This window comes from Larus michahellis, chromosome 5, assembly GCF_964199755.1.
Source record: "Larus michahellis chromosome 5, bLarMic1.1, whole genome shotgun sequence".
Classification (NCBI taxonomy): domain Eukaryota; kingdom Metazoa; phylum Chordata; class Aves; order Charadriiformes; family Laridae; genus Larus; species Larus michahellis.
In genome coordinates this window covers 40,070,151-40,086,121 of record NC_133900.1, presented here as the reverse complement: position 1 = coordinate 40,086,121, position 15,971 = coordinate 40,070,151, and the positions used below count along the sequence as shown (strand labels likewise).

Genomic DNA, 15,971 nt, shown 5'->3' with positions numbered 1-15,971 from the left:
GTCAGGGACAAGAAGGCAGGGTTTATATTTCCTAAGAACTGAACTGAAATCAATATGAGAAAAGAAAACCATCTTGATTCTTTGATTCTCATAACATGATATGTAACTGGAACTCAGCTACAGTTTGGAGGGAAGTTTGCAACGGGTGAACAAACTTTCCCACATCTCTGAAAGACACTGTGATTTCTTTAAGTCTCTCTGATCTCAGCCAAACCACAAAGGATAACACACACATCCGGAAAAGCAATGAACATCCTCAAAAATACTGCATACTTGCACAATCCAGTAGACATAGTTTCTGCGTGTGAGAATTTTCTCTATTAAAAATGTACCCAGTTTGATGATGCTGGTATCTCTTTCAAAACTTCTTACTTTTCTTTCCAGTTACATTGATTGGAACTTTTCCTGTTTCCTATTCTGTGCCAAACCATGGTTCCTTTTTTCTTATTTTAATTGTCTTTAATTTACTTTGTCAAAGTTTTTCTTCAATGCCTGCAGTTTCTCTGAGCCACCACTTTTTAAAATCACCACTGGTTATTTCAATGCCTATTCCATTTAGATTATTTTAGCTATTTTGTTTTTCTCCATTTTTCTCTAGATGCTTTGGATCACAGAGCAGCCACCTTCTCTGTAGCCTTAATGATGTATTTACCATTAAAATAACTTTATTGATAAAGTTAAACAAAAAATAGCTCTATTAGCAATCACATCTGCATTTCTTGGATATAGTTTTCTGGGGTGAAATTCACTGCTCTAAGGCTTCATTCTCCCGCAGTATTAGCAGTCCTGCTGGGCATTCCAGCAGCACAGGAAAAAGACCCAGTGCTTGTACTGCAGGCTAATACTCCAAAACAAACAAAAAGATGTCCTGCCTTTTAGTTATTTTCATTTTTAAAAGACAGAGAAAAATATATTTAAAAAATATGATTCAACAAAAGCCAATCTCATTTGGGAATTTTTTTCTAGAAAATTTGTCAAATTAAATATTTACTCCTGCAAGGGATTAATTCAAAACCATGTGGGCAAAAATCTCTTTGCTTGTCCTACAAACACAGCAAATCCCATAGCAATCTCTGATCTAAACCTGTGTCAAAAGAAAAACTGCCTTTTTTAAAGCCTGTGCTTGAAAATTATTATATTCCAGAACTTTTATTTTCCTTTCCAGCCAATTCCTTCTCCATACCTCTATGCCCTGTTGTGCTAGTACATCCCAATCATTTAGTTAGATGTTGAGCTGAAATACAGTTCGGTTAGATATTTGTTTTTGTGGATTATTGTTATTCACATTCACAGGTGATGGGGAAATGCTGCTGCAAGCTTATCCAATATGGTCAAGGCAATGTGAAAACACTCCTGTTTTTACAGAGGCCCTTGTTCTTTAGCGAGTCTACAAAATTGCAGGTTGTCTAATAAACTTGTATCAGAGAGTGTAGCATCACAGCTATCAGCACCAGAGAGGCTGACCATGATGTGACCACCAGCAGTCGAGGAAACAGGACAAAGTAATTGAAATGTATATTCAGGTGAATGGTCAATCCCTAAATTGTTTCCTCATGGCTGCAATTTTCTTAGCTAACTACCTGGCCCCTACCTGGTCTATCAAACCTGCCTGCATTTACACTGTAGAACTGGTTCTACAAGAAGGGTGATATGAAGAAATATATGATAGTGTTGTGAAAATTGTTATAACTAATACTAAAAGTGAAGCTGCTTTGTTAGCTTTGTGGAGTTGCTGTGGTTGGCGGCCCATCAACTGTAATTCCTCCAGTGTGACACAGATATTTTTAAATCCATAATCTTTGAGTACCACATATGAAAACAAACCTGCATGTGTGGAACAACAAACTATGGCTCCAAACATGGGTATGTGAACTTAAAAAGACCAGAAGGCTGCAACTGTTCTCATCTGAACAGCTTCCCTCTCCTGGCCAATGGTTCATGATGCTGGGATTAGAACTGCAATATAACATGCCATCCTTAGATGCAAAGAATTTACATTTGGCTTACCATATTTCATAGAAAACTTCATAATCCATAGCTTTATGAAAAACTGTGGTATTTCCCTTGAAATGTTTTGCTGCAATCTTTATTTTCTGTTTTTGACCAGATAAAATTATGGGAGTAAATTAGCATAGCCCTAACGTTTTCTGCAGACTGTGGTGTTTGATCACAAAAGCTTTAACAGCAATAACATGTTGGTGGCTTTCTTAAGGGCTTGACTGGAAATGAGCCAAAAGCAACAAACTCTGACAAATTCCCAAGCCCTGGTTAATTCTTTGGTGAGGTAGCAGCACTATAGTAGCAAAATTTTAACTTCTCTATGGCCTTTCTTTCAAAATAACTTCTAAGTCAAATAGAACAGAATTTACAGTTAATGTCTCACAATTCTAGAGACAAAAGAAGAGTGTGCTTTGCTCCCCAGTAAGTTTATGTTCAAAACATTAAAAAAGCTCTTGCCCAAGCTGACTCCTGTTGTCAGCACATGGGATGTGATATGTCATGGTTCAAAATTTACATCCTCTGTTATGCCTGTCCTAACTGCTACAGTCTGGCAGCCCTTTTTATTTACTCTAGACTAATTTTGAATGTAATCACAGAGTTATTCGAATTGTGGGAAACAAAGATTCCAGACCAAACTTTTCTTAAATGCCTTTGTTTCCCTCCAGAATGTTTATGTTACCCAGGTTAATGTGAGGAAGTTTACTTGGGAAAAAAAGAACCTTAACCGTTGCACCATGGAAAATAACACAGCCATATAGAGGCCATTTTTCACGTACAGGTTTGACCTTGAAATCAATGGAAAAATTCCTGCTGAGTAGATCAAAGCAGGATCAAATCTTAAAGCAGCCTTTTCTCCATCAGTCATGCTAACACCCCCCCAAACTGCTGTTGGTCTAGCAGCACAGAATAGCGTTACAGGTGACACTATGTGTGTACAATGGGCCCTTTGAAAATCTTTCCCATTGTGAAACTAGTTTAGTATTTGAAAACACACTATGAATGTTCAAAGGTGATGTTAATAATTCACAGAGATGGATGAAATGTTAAGTGCGGACAAACTTTTTTTGTTTTGCAGTCAGATTGGAGCATTTAAACAGAATTTGAGTAAATCATAATCAAGAAGAAGGTTGCTGCTGTCAGAACGTGGGAAGTAGCACTTGCTATCCTTTCTCTGTGGTCAGTCATAAGCTCAAATTTAAAAAAAAAAAATAGAGAAAAAGAACCCTTCCCGTTAGAGAACTTTGCATGCAGTAAAAACTGAGATATATTGAGAAAATGTAATGGATACAAACAGGAAAAAAGGATGAAACAAGACTGCAAGGAAGGATTACTTTGTATCCTGACGATACACAGGCTTCTCTGTGATACAGCAACACGATTTTTTAGAAGCTCCTGGTATCCCTTTAACAGACCATCTAGTGTCCCAAAAGCACAACTGGATCTCTTCCTATCAAAACTCCAGTCCTAAGTGCAGGCCCTGGGTGTGTCACCTTGAACACACCACAATAACAGCTAGTTCCAAGACCACCTCTAGGACTTCTTCCATGATAGGTATTGTTTCTGTTGGGACATTTGCCACCATTGTGCTTAACTATTCTTGGTGTACCAAGGATGGAAAAAGTTCTCATTAAATTGAAGAGACCAGTCAAAACAATCTTAATGACAAAATAACACTACTGCACTTAGAAATCCCACGTGGTTCTGATCTCACTGATAGGAGCACGTCAGGTTTAATTCTGTTCCAAGAGTAACACTATTAAACAGAACTACATGTGTCAGAACTAAAGATGGTAGCACTGAAACCAAAATCATCGTCTTTGCAACTCTTTTACATTGAAATAGCAAACTCACTGCTCATTATATTACTTCACAGATGGTTTGTGTTTTCAAAATGCTTCTCATCTTTTTCTCATGTATTTCACAATGACGTTTTGCTAAAAATTATTAAAAATATTGAACTACTCTTCTCACTCCTCCCAAAAGGAAAAAAAAAGAAAATAGACTTGTACATGTTGTGGATGGTCCAGAGATATTTTAGAACACCCAGCTGGGAAAAACATAAATTACATTAAGTTACAAGATTAAATAAAAATGGGAATCTGTCCAGGAAAATGACGTTCTGGGTAAAGTAAATAGGTGTATTTATAGACTTCAGAGCTCTGAGCTATTTCCCAGTTTTACAGGCTGGATATGAGAGTGTTTAATGTAGGTTTTCAAAACAAGATAATCCTAGAAGATACAGTTAACAAACATACAAGTTCTTTGCTACTACTCCAAATACTAAAAATATTATTAAAAATATAACACTAGCATTATTTCGCTTCCTTTTACATAAGTGGACTAAAAGGAATGGTATTTACAAAATACTCTTTTAAGCTTTTTAAGAGTGACTGATATGTTTCTAACACCAGGTATCCTGACAGGTCTAAAAGCACTTCCCAGTTCTGGGAAAACTGCGAAGTACCTGAGAGATACTGCTAGAACACTCACACCATGTTTCACAACATGTCATTATTTGCTTTTAGCCAAGTCTTTCCCAGACGAATTAAAGAATTTGGCATCCACACGGTTTAAACTCCTGACCTCCAAGCAGGTCCTTCTGCTGTGAGGAACTGAAGGAGCAGGAAGTGTAGTGTCCTGACCCTATAAATCTTGTGAATATTAACCTCCAGACCCATGAAGAACCATCTCTTCAGCATCAGTTTTAAGAAAACTTAAAAAATACTGCTTAGAACTTCGGAATACTATGAAATAAGGACTTAGAAACATAAACAACAATAAATGTTCCTACTTAACACCACTTTCTGGATAAACACGCATTAATGTTAAGAGGTGTATGGATTAAAAAAGTTATCTATTGCCCTTTCACCACTAATGGCTTTCCAAAGTCTCTTTCTGACATCGATTTATAAGTAATCTGTATTTTTTTCAAAACTGTTATGAGATTGATAGAACAAAACACTCCATCTTCAGCCCTGGGTAAACGCATACGGTGTTAAGGAGGCAGTGAAAAATCAATTTTCATGTTTTTTCACAGACCACTGCAATTAATTACAACTGAGTCCCACATGACTCAAAATAAGTATGGACTTCTAATCTAAAACTCTAGCGAAGAATGTGTATTTTCGTCAGTGTTCACAGTGAGAAGACAATTAAGGTAATTAACACACTATGTCTGCAAAGTTTTTGAGCATGAAAGAATCAGTAACTTTAGGTAAACTGTAAAGAATGCATTTATAATAAATTAGTTGTGGGCTAGGAAAGGGAAATATGAAGCAAGATCACAGCAGTTCAACAAAGCAGGAGGGATGATTCACATAGGACTGATTGCCACCACTGCAATATACAGCTATACGTGCCTATGTGGTAAAATCCATAACCCACTTGTTAGCTACCTGGACTTTTTCTACAGATCCTGGGAAGAGAAGTACATAAGAAAGGATCAGGAAAGGCAGCAATTTGATGGGAGAAACTCCAAAGGCATTAATAGGATCAAAAAGAAATTAAGTCCTAGGCATATCCAAACCTACACTTAGATGTTTAAAAGGAGTTTATCACCAAGGTTCTCTTGCAAATCAGTCCTTGTTGAGACATACCACAAATAACTGGGAGGCCTTTCGCTTGCTTCAACTATACACGATACCTAATTGAAATGCCACACCTCACATTTTGTACAGATCTTTAATTCTTATCTTCTGTTTAGTATGCATTTTTATTGCCCAGGCCACACTGCAGTTAAGTAGACATAATATGTACACACACATATACAGAAATATTTACATGCATATGTAGCTACGCATACAAATATAGTTTCTCCAAAAATTTTACATTCTAAACTGATGATTATCCATCTTCTCTCAGAAGAAGTGTCACAGAAGTGACACTGTTGACACTGTTAACACTGTAGATTGGTATAGACTATGGTACTGTTTTACATTTTATAGGATTGCCCTATATACAGAAATGAAAACTTAGAAAACAAGACATTTTCCAGCATGATTATGAAGAAATAAAACTACTGTCTCATAAAGAGGCGTAAGCATTTGATGAGGGTTTTTTTGTTATTTTCCGAAAGCAGGAAAGATGGACTCTGATACCTCTTGTAGCAAGATTAGAGAAGCATGCTCCAAGCCACATTTCCCTGCCTGTCCCTGGGCCTGCAGGACACAACCTACCAGTCACACCTATGAGCGCACAGGACCTGTTCCTTTTCCTCCCCGTTACTGGTTCTTTCAGTACTGAGGCCAGATCCTAGCCAGTTAATGCACAACTATTCCATATTTTATTGTATCCCATTCATCGATATATAACCTCAGGTTTGATTTACACCATAGTTTTCAAATCCAGCTCTGAAGACAAAATTATTCCTTTCTAACAAGCCTTCCTGTGGAACTGATCCCTATACTATTTGCAGGCACAAGCATTAATTAACTCTACAACAAGCTCTTGAAGCCAATTATACCATTTCCATTTTAAATGGACAAGACTACCACAGATCAAAAAAGTTTCATTAATTTTGGGTGCCCAGTTTGAGACAGGTAAGTTTCTTCAAGGTACTTGGCACTTTTTATGCTCAAAACACAGCTTTCATGGACTTTACACGCCACCAGCATCAGACCTACAACTTATCTGAATTCCAACACCACTTAAGAGCTTATTGTTGCAACTTTTAACAACAGTCTTTCATTACAGCTTTTGTGCGTATTTTTCTAGGTTTCTGAAAAGGCAAACTATACTGTAGTATGAATTACTATTACACCTAAACATTGTGCTAAGCAACAGTAATAGGCCAAAACTTTGATTTTTACAGGATTTGTCAACAAATGTAAATTGTGTTTTGCCATATTAGTAAGCAGAAAAAAACATCTTTGACAACGTGACATTCTGAACTCAGTATAGGGACACAGTAAGTCAACCTACTGCCTTTATTCTGCAGCTACAAAAGGTTTTATTATTTGCTTTGTTTAAGAAGCATAAAAATGGACAGGTTTTGCTATGTGAGAAATTCACAGGAAACAATGCAAGTTTAAAAAAATATGCAAGTCTGTTCCCTGAAAAAATATTGTAATACATATTCTTAAAGGCAGAGTTGAGTAGATTTTCATTATATTATTTGATTTTGTACTACCTACTATTTTGGAATATAATTGCAAATATAATTAATCAGGATATCACATCCTGTCAATGAGTTCCTATGTACCTAAATTCTAGTGAAAGTCAGTGGAGGACTTTTTTAAATGCATAAATGAATAAAAGCATCTACCTCTCCTGACTTAACTAGCCAACCTGCAACAACACTAATGTACCTAACTGCCAGGAATGCTTCTGAAAATTTACCAAATAAATATGTATTCTTAAATCACCTACATTTTACTGCAAAAGCCACACTGAGTAATTAAAGTCTGACCTATGTTAACCTTTACCAATCAGATGCAGAATTTTCTGTGTCTGTTTAGTTTTCAAAAGGCAAGTGATAGCCCTACAGTTTATTTCACTCCCCCAAACTGTACAGGGTTTTCTACCACTTCAGCTGAACCCAATTTGAAACTGAGGAGAGAAGCTTTACACTTACATTGCACCAGGATAATTTTTCAACCCTCAGTGTTTCACCATTTTAACTATAACAGGACAGTTACAAAAACCAAATTCTATAGAGTCAACTAGCCTGCAGCCTTGGTAAGTGATCATGTGTGAAGTCTGGGGGACAACAACAAAAAGTTGCTTCCTCACAGGACAGGCAATTGACTTTTGCTCTTCCTTTGTGTGTACCTCCAGACCATTGTAATGTTTGTGCTACCCAGCAGACTCCCTGGACCTGGAGTCTTGGCATTTAAGCGCAAGCGTGGCCAGCACATGCCAGCCTAACCCACAAAAGGAGGACGAAAGGCAGCTGCCTTTTGTAGAATTAAGGATGAAGCATTGAGCACCACCAAAATAAGACTATTGCTTTCTGCACCCCACACTAAGGTACAGCCAGCAAAGGATACATGGCTCTTGGTGCACCAAATTCCTATTTTGCTACCATGCAAGTTTCAACACAGACATTATTTTCTAGAATCAATTTAAAAGTAGTTTTGATGTTTAGGTTTAGAGTTTTCATCTTTTGTTCTGTTTTTCCATGCTCATCAGGCTACACATGGTTTTGTGGGGACTCCTACCGTAGAAACAGAAGGAAGACAAAGGCTGCAGTTAACCGGTCGTGCCATTTCATTTCCCAAAACCAGATCTTTCATGTACCTCTGTGGGAAAAATACTAATTTATTCTATGGTCTTGTGATGAAGCATTTTAATGCATTTCTTAACAAGATATTTGAGTTCTTATTCCTTTTCTTGGCAATATATTTGAAAGTATCACATTTTGAGCATCTAACCTGGCCTAAATTCAGATTTAGGAGCCCGTGGGAAAACCCTGTATTCACTTAATCAAACACAGAGGGATACTGTTAGGAAACACAAGATAAATGACTATGTACATATTCCCTGCTGACAACATTGCGCTAGCTCCCACATATTGTCCTGGAGCTGTTTCAAGAAGACATCCCTGTTAATGCTTGTTACACAATTAAACCTTTAGAGCTGCTAAATGGAGTGCTCAGAATTTCACATATATTGCCTCTTCAGCTCAGCCAGATATAACACCTGTTGCAGAAGAGATCAGATTTTTCATGATAAAAGCCACTTTTAGAACTATGTAACCACAGACCTGTTTAAATATGTCCACCACAAAAACATACCAGAGAAGACAGAACTTCATAAACCTTGGATTTTATTATTTATTTATTTTTAATGTGGGTAATCTCTCTGTTTTGTTTTGGACAGGTACATAAACAGTAAATTCACAAACACTACTTACCATAACATTCACACACTACCATATCGCCCAGCAGCACAAATTTCGCGTTGATCAGACGTACAACTGTGTGTTTGTGAGAATGGTCAGGCCTGACAATTTTTAGTTTATGTTAGCTAGCGTTTATGTTGGCTGCAGAGGAACTGAAGATATCTAATGCCAAAGGAATCTTGAGAACCATCTTTTCAAGCCACTGCAATTATGGCCACACATCTGAAATACCCCTCTGGATGTAGCAATAACAAAATGAGGGTTTGAGAGGTTTTCTCTTAAGCAGGGAAAGGACAAATCAAAAGTGTCTTCTCAGTAAAAATGTGGTTACCAGCTCTAAGTAACAGTTTATTTACTAATAACTCTTTGCAGAGCTAGTGGAGTGCTGATCAAAGAAGCATGTCTCCATGTACTAAGTCTCCCCTTTCAAGGACTGAAGGAGTGAACTACAATGAGAAGTGTATACGCAGCTTACAACTGCCAGGAAGCAAAATAAATTATTATGCCGAATGATCTTCACTTTCCACTAAGAAAATTCAGCAACTGCAGAATTCAGCAACTGCAGAAGGACTCTCCTGGTTGGCTCTCACTCCCCCTCTCTCATCCAGCTTCTCTTCTGCTTCTAGGGTTTCATCATGACAAAACTGTCCACAAGCCCAAATTCTCAATTCTGTGAGTGGTAGCCAGAGAAAGACTAAGGAGACAGAAATTTTTGAGACTTTGCAGTTGAGAAAATGAATAAAGGCTCCATAAATCAAGATCACCTTTCATCGTTCATATGCCATATCTTATTTTCAATTAAACCATGTTGATTCAGAAATAGATGGCTTTGAATTGTTTTGGGTTTTAAGCATTTTAATTTTAGTTCTTTAGCAAAACCATTGAGGCAACAAAACTGATATTCAGTAAAATTTCAGAGTATATACTGATATTTTTCCATGAGCTTAGTGCCTCATTGTAAAGGTTGCCTGCCATGCAAAAAAAAGAAGTCTATTGTTTAGTTATGCTCAGTTTTAAAAGTGGAGGAAAAAAACATGGAGTCTAACTTTACCAAGAATTTCACTCTGGGACATTTAAAATCAAAATCAGTATGTATCTTTTTCAGATAGATCATGGTTTCATCAGAATGTTGAAAAATCAATGAAATAGCAGAAACAAAATCTTGAAATCATCATTCTGACTCAATTAACAGTAAATTACAGCAAAGAAAACACCACTCTCAGAAGAGCATCAAATTTGACTATTTGGTCTCCCAAATTCTGTATTTAAGAACTTCCTTCAATGTCACTTTTGACTGAAGAAGCTACAGAAGAGTTTTCATGCTTCAGATGGAGTATACCCTTTCAATTCAGTATTTAACTTTTCTGAATGTACTTTTTTGAAGAATGACCTGTTTTCATTACTTCAGTTTATTTAGTTCTATGTGTTCTTTTCACTTCCATCAATATTAAGTACAAATTCACCCACTGGCATTGAGAATCACTCAGCAATCCCAACCCACCACTCTGCAATGCTGATTCACAGCTTCTGCAGTGACTTCAGGGATAACAAAACAGCAATATGTGATCAACTCAACATTAAAAAAAAAAAAGCTTAGATGCCAAATTTTGTACTGAACTACCCAGAGGTCTTTCTGCTTCACAGAAATGCTTAAGTTGTTGCAAATTCAACCACACCAACAGTGCAAAGTTCCTCTCATTTTTTTAAACAGCCAAAGACTGTTGATTTCAACAATTACACCTCCAATTCAATCATCAGTGATTCAACTGGTTCAACCCAGAATGCCAAAACACTGGTCTATATCTTCCCATTGTTTCCTAAATGATTAACAGTTCTAACAAAGCCTTTCCAAGAAGTCTGTATTTGCTTACATAAGGTAAAACATCTAACCTCTTCCACAAATCTCTGTAAGTGCACCACAGGAACTTAAAGTACCTAAAATAACAAGCATTTAGTGGCTATCAGTTGACTGTGTACCACACCCTAAACCAGCACTGCTATAATCTGTTCCAGTGAGATATATAAGTCTTTGCTTGCTGGTTTCTAAACTCTAGGATACACTGCTTTTTAAAATAATCCTGCTGAATAAACAGCCTGTTGTGAACACCTTTTACATAAGTATCATCTATGGCAGCTGTTATATAAGGAGCATATACATTGGCTCCTTCTTGTAGACCATGTTCCAGTCTTCGGTTGGGGTGGTGGTGTGGTACAGTTTACAGAAAACCATCTTTTCTGTGAGTTAATAGCAGAGCCTAGCTGTCGGGCTGCTGCAAGACAGGAATGTTTCTCAGCCGAGAAACAGAAACAGGATGCACCAGCTTCCTGAACTTTCATAGCTGACCTTAGCAAAATATTTCATAACTTTCTATTAAATTTCTCCAAAAACATTAAATGAGTAATACTCCTTATAGGCTCCAGTTACCTTCAGTATTCTATTAGGTGTGTGTAAAACGTTAGAGAAAGGATGCATCAGGAACTATGGCTGGGTTCTGACAGTCTGCAGCATGATCTTGTACTAGAAGATGAAACTTTGTATCTTCTCAGATGGATTAATCTTAAAGACAAATTCTGGACAAAAGTGGACCATAATATTTAAAGACATCTTTGTAAGGGATGGCATGCTAGGAGACAGTGAACATTCTTTATTAGATTTTATACATATTTTATTCTCATTTTAATGGAAAATGATGTGTGTATCACTATTTTTAGTGAAGTCTCTTATCTTGCATGTGTCATATAAAACCAGTAGCAAAACATATGAATTCAAAAGAGATCAGTGTGTTTAGATGAGGTATGTAAGAAAAATAAACTTACATAGCTCATTTAACTTACAGCACAAAACTGGGTGGCATTCACTGAAGACTCATCTATGCAATCCAGAGAACTGCATTTGCAGAAAGTAATTTATAGACTAACTGTCAGGCATCACTGGAACCAGAACTGTGGACTCTCCATCTTTGATGATTTTAAAGACTCAGCAAGACAAAAGTCATACCTGAGCCCTGATTTAGTGCTGGTAACAGTCCTGTCTGGAACAGAGACTGGACTAGATGATGTCCAGAGGTCCCTTCTAACCAACATTTCTATTTTCTCTGATTTCATGGTACTGTGTAAGATTACCACATTCTTAATGAATGGATTAATGAAAAAAAGTGTCACAGTCACAAAAATCTCACAGTCAAGAGCACTCCTTTAACTCCAAAAATTGTATTAGGACAATGGCAAGACAGCTACATTGACATATCAAAATTGGCCCAAAATAAACGGGAGACAGGAGTATAGATGAAGGTGTCCAGTTGAAAGAAGGCCACTTTCTCCAAGTTGGAAAATCTATTTCTCCCTTAAAACACATGCTATCAAGAGATCATATTAAACCCTTTCTTCTAACTACATAGTTACCTGAAGACTTACAAAGCAAGTTTACAACTCCGTAAACATTTAAATCTTTTTAAAAATATTTCTTGTAGTTTTACCCAAGTATCAACATTACCATATTTATGGTAAATAGAATTTTGTTTGCACTACCCATTTCAAACTTTTTTTTTCAATCCCACAATTCATCACAAGTTTAAAATGAAGACAGTCATCTCCTTGGAAAAATGCTATACTGCCAGACAAGGAAGTGTTGGACATAAGAAATCAGATTCAAGAGAAGAAAGCCAAAAAGCATTCCTACACATACATTCTTATATGCACATTCTTATACGTATTTCTTTATAGCAGTGACTTATTTAAATTTCAATCATCTCACACTAGTTTCAGATAGAGTTTACTAGCTAAAACCTGTATTTCAGTTCCTTCGGGAACGCAAAGGGATGATGCTGTTGCGTGGTTCATGTGGTGGTCTGACTCAAGGAAGGACTCCTGTGGTTTCTGGGACGTTTTCCCTGCACATCACTTCTGCCATATACTTTGTATAATCGAAGCAAAGGCAGGGACTAATGCCATCGCCGCCGCGGCCCCTGGAGACCAGTAAAGATGGAACAAGGACGGTCTTTGCGGCGTTAAGACAGGCCCCGAGCGGGAAGAAAGGTAGCAAGAACCGCGCTGATCTTGTCAACGGGCCTGAGGGCCACCTCCCGGGGGCCGCTGCCGGACAGCGGGCGCTCACACAGACCTGCCGGTACCGGAGAGCCCGGCGGGGCGGCAAGCGGGACCGCGGCCGCCCTGCCCGCTCCGCCCCGGCCCAGCCCGCCCCCGCGGCGTGGCGGAGGGACACGCACACGCGTGGGGTGACACACACACACACACACACACACACACACACACACACACACACACGCGTGGGGTGACACACACACACGCACGCACACACTTACTTGATGTCCTCCCAGACGGCGGGGCCGTAGTTGCGGATGACGAGCAGCTCCAGGGCGTGATTGACGAAGCCGTACTGCGGGGCAGGGCGAGGCGGCGGCGCCGTCAGGCAGCGGGCGGGGGGGGGGAGCCCCTTCCACCGCCCCGCAGCATCCCACCCCTCCCACCCCGATGACAGTCACTCCGTCGGGATGTGACCTCTCCGAAACATTCCCCCCATCTCCCCCCATAATCTCCCCCAAAACAAAGGGCTGGGGTCCAGCTCCCCTCACGGTTCCCTCCTCCCAAGAGGATTCAGCCTCTTCCCTCCCACCACGGGCCCGGACCACACCACACCAAGCCAGGCGTCCTCCGCCAACCCCGGTGTCTCAGGCAGGGAAGGTGGCCCGGGGGAGCTCACCATGGTGCCGCCGCCACCCCGCCGCCGCTGCCGCCGCGAAGATCGGTCCCGATCGCCTCACCGCCTCCCCCGGCCGCCGCCGCCCCGAGTGGCAACTGCCGACAGCCAATGGCGAGCGCGGCTGCTGCTCTAGCATCCAATGGCGGGCGCGGCCGCCGTGCTCTTCTCCAATCAGAGGCGGGGGCGGGACTGCGGGCGGCTGAGGGGATGCGGCGGCGCGCGGGGGCTGGGCGCGGGGCGGCGGGCGCCGGAGCCGCGGCCCATCGCCGTCGGTGGAAGGGGACGGGGAGCCGCTGCCTTCGCCCGGCGGAACGTGGAGGGCGGCGGGCCGGGCCCGTGCCCTGGCAGCTAGGTGGGTTCGCTGTGCCCACTGCCAGGTCTGCGGCTCGCCCTGCTCCTCCTCAGGTGCTGAGGCGACAGCGGTCGGCGCCCCGGGCCGGTGCGTGTGGGAGAAGGAAGGGGGGACAGCCCTAGGCAATGCACGCATCTCTCTCCGGGTTATCTTCCCCGAGGCTGGCCTCAGCGGGGAACCCTTGGAACCTCTGTCTTACGGTTCTTCCCTATGCATCAAAAAGGGTTTTCCAAATCCTTTTCTCCATCTGGGTTTGTTGGGAGTCACCTGACACAGCGTCAGAAGATTAATCCATATGCCTGGCAGGTTCCCGGTGGTTAGGTAGGTAAGTGTAGGGCAGGTAGGGTATGTGTACGTCCTGGTGTCAGTGCTCTGTGCAGTGGTTGCCTTCGCAGGAACAGAAACGCATCCTCAGTTGTTTCATATCCCAAATGCACCCGCTTAGCTTTTAGGAAGATAAATGCCCCCTAAAAAGTGAAGAATCTGAGGGACAAAATGATCACAGACATTTCCGTTTCTGTGCATTAATTTTTCAAAGGCTAGTGAAGTTAAAAGCATAATAATAAGTGTTTTCAGTGATTTTTTTTTTTTGTTGAGCCCTTGTCAGTAGCTAATGTGGATAAACACTGCAGTGTATCAACAACCTGCTGCATATGGATCCTCAGAGGGTTCTCCACATAAGGTGTGAGCCTTACAACAGGAGTTTTTGAGCAGAGGATTGCTGACAACGTGCCAAGGACAGTTCAGAAATAACATGCTGTCATCATATGTTATCATATATATGGGAAAAAAATAATAGTGCAGCACTTGGAAAACCCATTTAGTTTAAAGCCCTGTGTACCATCTAAAGAAAGACCTGGCCTCAGCATATGAGATAAAAATCCAAAGGAGACTATTGAATTTTTTTGCTTGCTTAAGAAGAATCAAAATACATTCAAGGGATAATGAGAGGAGGATCCCGAGGAGCATTATAGGACAAATACTTGATGAACCACTACTGTAGTAGCTCTTGGGCATAGACCTTGCTACATTAAGTTAGTAAAGCCATAGATGCTAATCAATCCAGATGGATTCTAGATGTAGGTAAAATTGCAAGTTCAGACCTTAGTAAGATAGAGCAAAATAAGATTAAAATTTGAACCGTTCACATACTTTATGAAAAAAAAAATAGGAAAAAAACCCCAAAGATGGAGTGTGTGTGCTGGAACTTCCATGTAAGTGAGTTAACAAATGAGAACATTTAAAATCTTTTGAAATCTCATCTTTTGAATTTGTGTTAAGATCTGTTAAAATTGCTAATAAGTAAGGAGAAAAATTACAGGTGGATAGCCGTCAGAAATTTGGCAAACCTCATCTCAGTAGGCATTCCAAAAACAGTAGAGGGAAACCCTGCTTTTAGGTCATAAAGGCATAATAATAAATTCTACTTAGTTTAACACATTCCAAATCTACTGGGAAAACCAATTCTAGATTTTTTTAAGAATGACCAAGAACAAAAGTTTCAATATAAACAGTTAAAACCATACAAATAATATGCTAATTTTGAAGGAAGGAAAGAAAATTTTTAGAAGAAATAACTAATCTACTGGTTGAAGATAGCTGTGTGGAAGACCAAACAAAAACTGAAAAGATGCAAATCTCTAGAAATCTCCTCAATCTCCAGGAAACTGGCAACAGAGATGATGTAATAAATCATGCTGTTGTAACCAGACAAAAGGCTATGTTTCCCTATAGCTGAGGAAGGGTCAGCTTGTCACCAATTAACTAGGATTTGAGTATATCAGATGACCATCAACTTCTCCTGTTTGGTAGGAAGTAAGTTTGGGAAAATGGGAAAACATATCCTACAATACAAATGTTGTAGCTACATGAGCTTTGTATTCTTTGTGGGCCTACTGGGATAGTCAGTCTACGATACTGGAAGATGTAAGACAACACCTGTGAGTTTTGCCCTCTGATGTTGTGTAGTCTTCCTCTTCACACACGTATAAAATAGTTTTGAGGATACAAAACGTCAAGGAACTCCTGACCGCACATCCCACACAGGGTGTGCTGGC

The 15,971-nt window shown here is 39.9% G+C and overlaps 1 protein-coding gene across 1 annotated transcript in view; it reads right to left on the bottom strand.

Moving 5' to 3' along the window:
• GUCY1B1 (guanylate cyclase 1 soluble subunit beta 1) overlaps positions 1-13,669 on the bottom strand; it is a 46,933-nt gene extending 33,264 nt beyond the window's left edge. Inside the window, exons 1-2 of the mRNA XM_074589741.1 lie at positions 13,563-13,669; positions 13,165-13,238 (exon numbers count right to left, since the gene is read on the bottom strand). Coding sequence (XP_074445842.1) covers positions 13,165-13,238; positions 13,563-13,565 — 77 coding nt within the window. The 5' untranslated portion in view covers positions 13,566-13,669. The remainder of the gene's footprint in view (positions 1-13,164; positions 13,239-13,562) is intronic.
• Between the last annotated feature and the right edge of the window lie 2,302 nt (positions 13,670-15,971).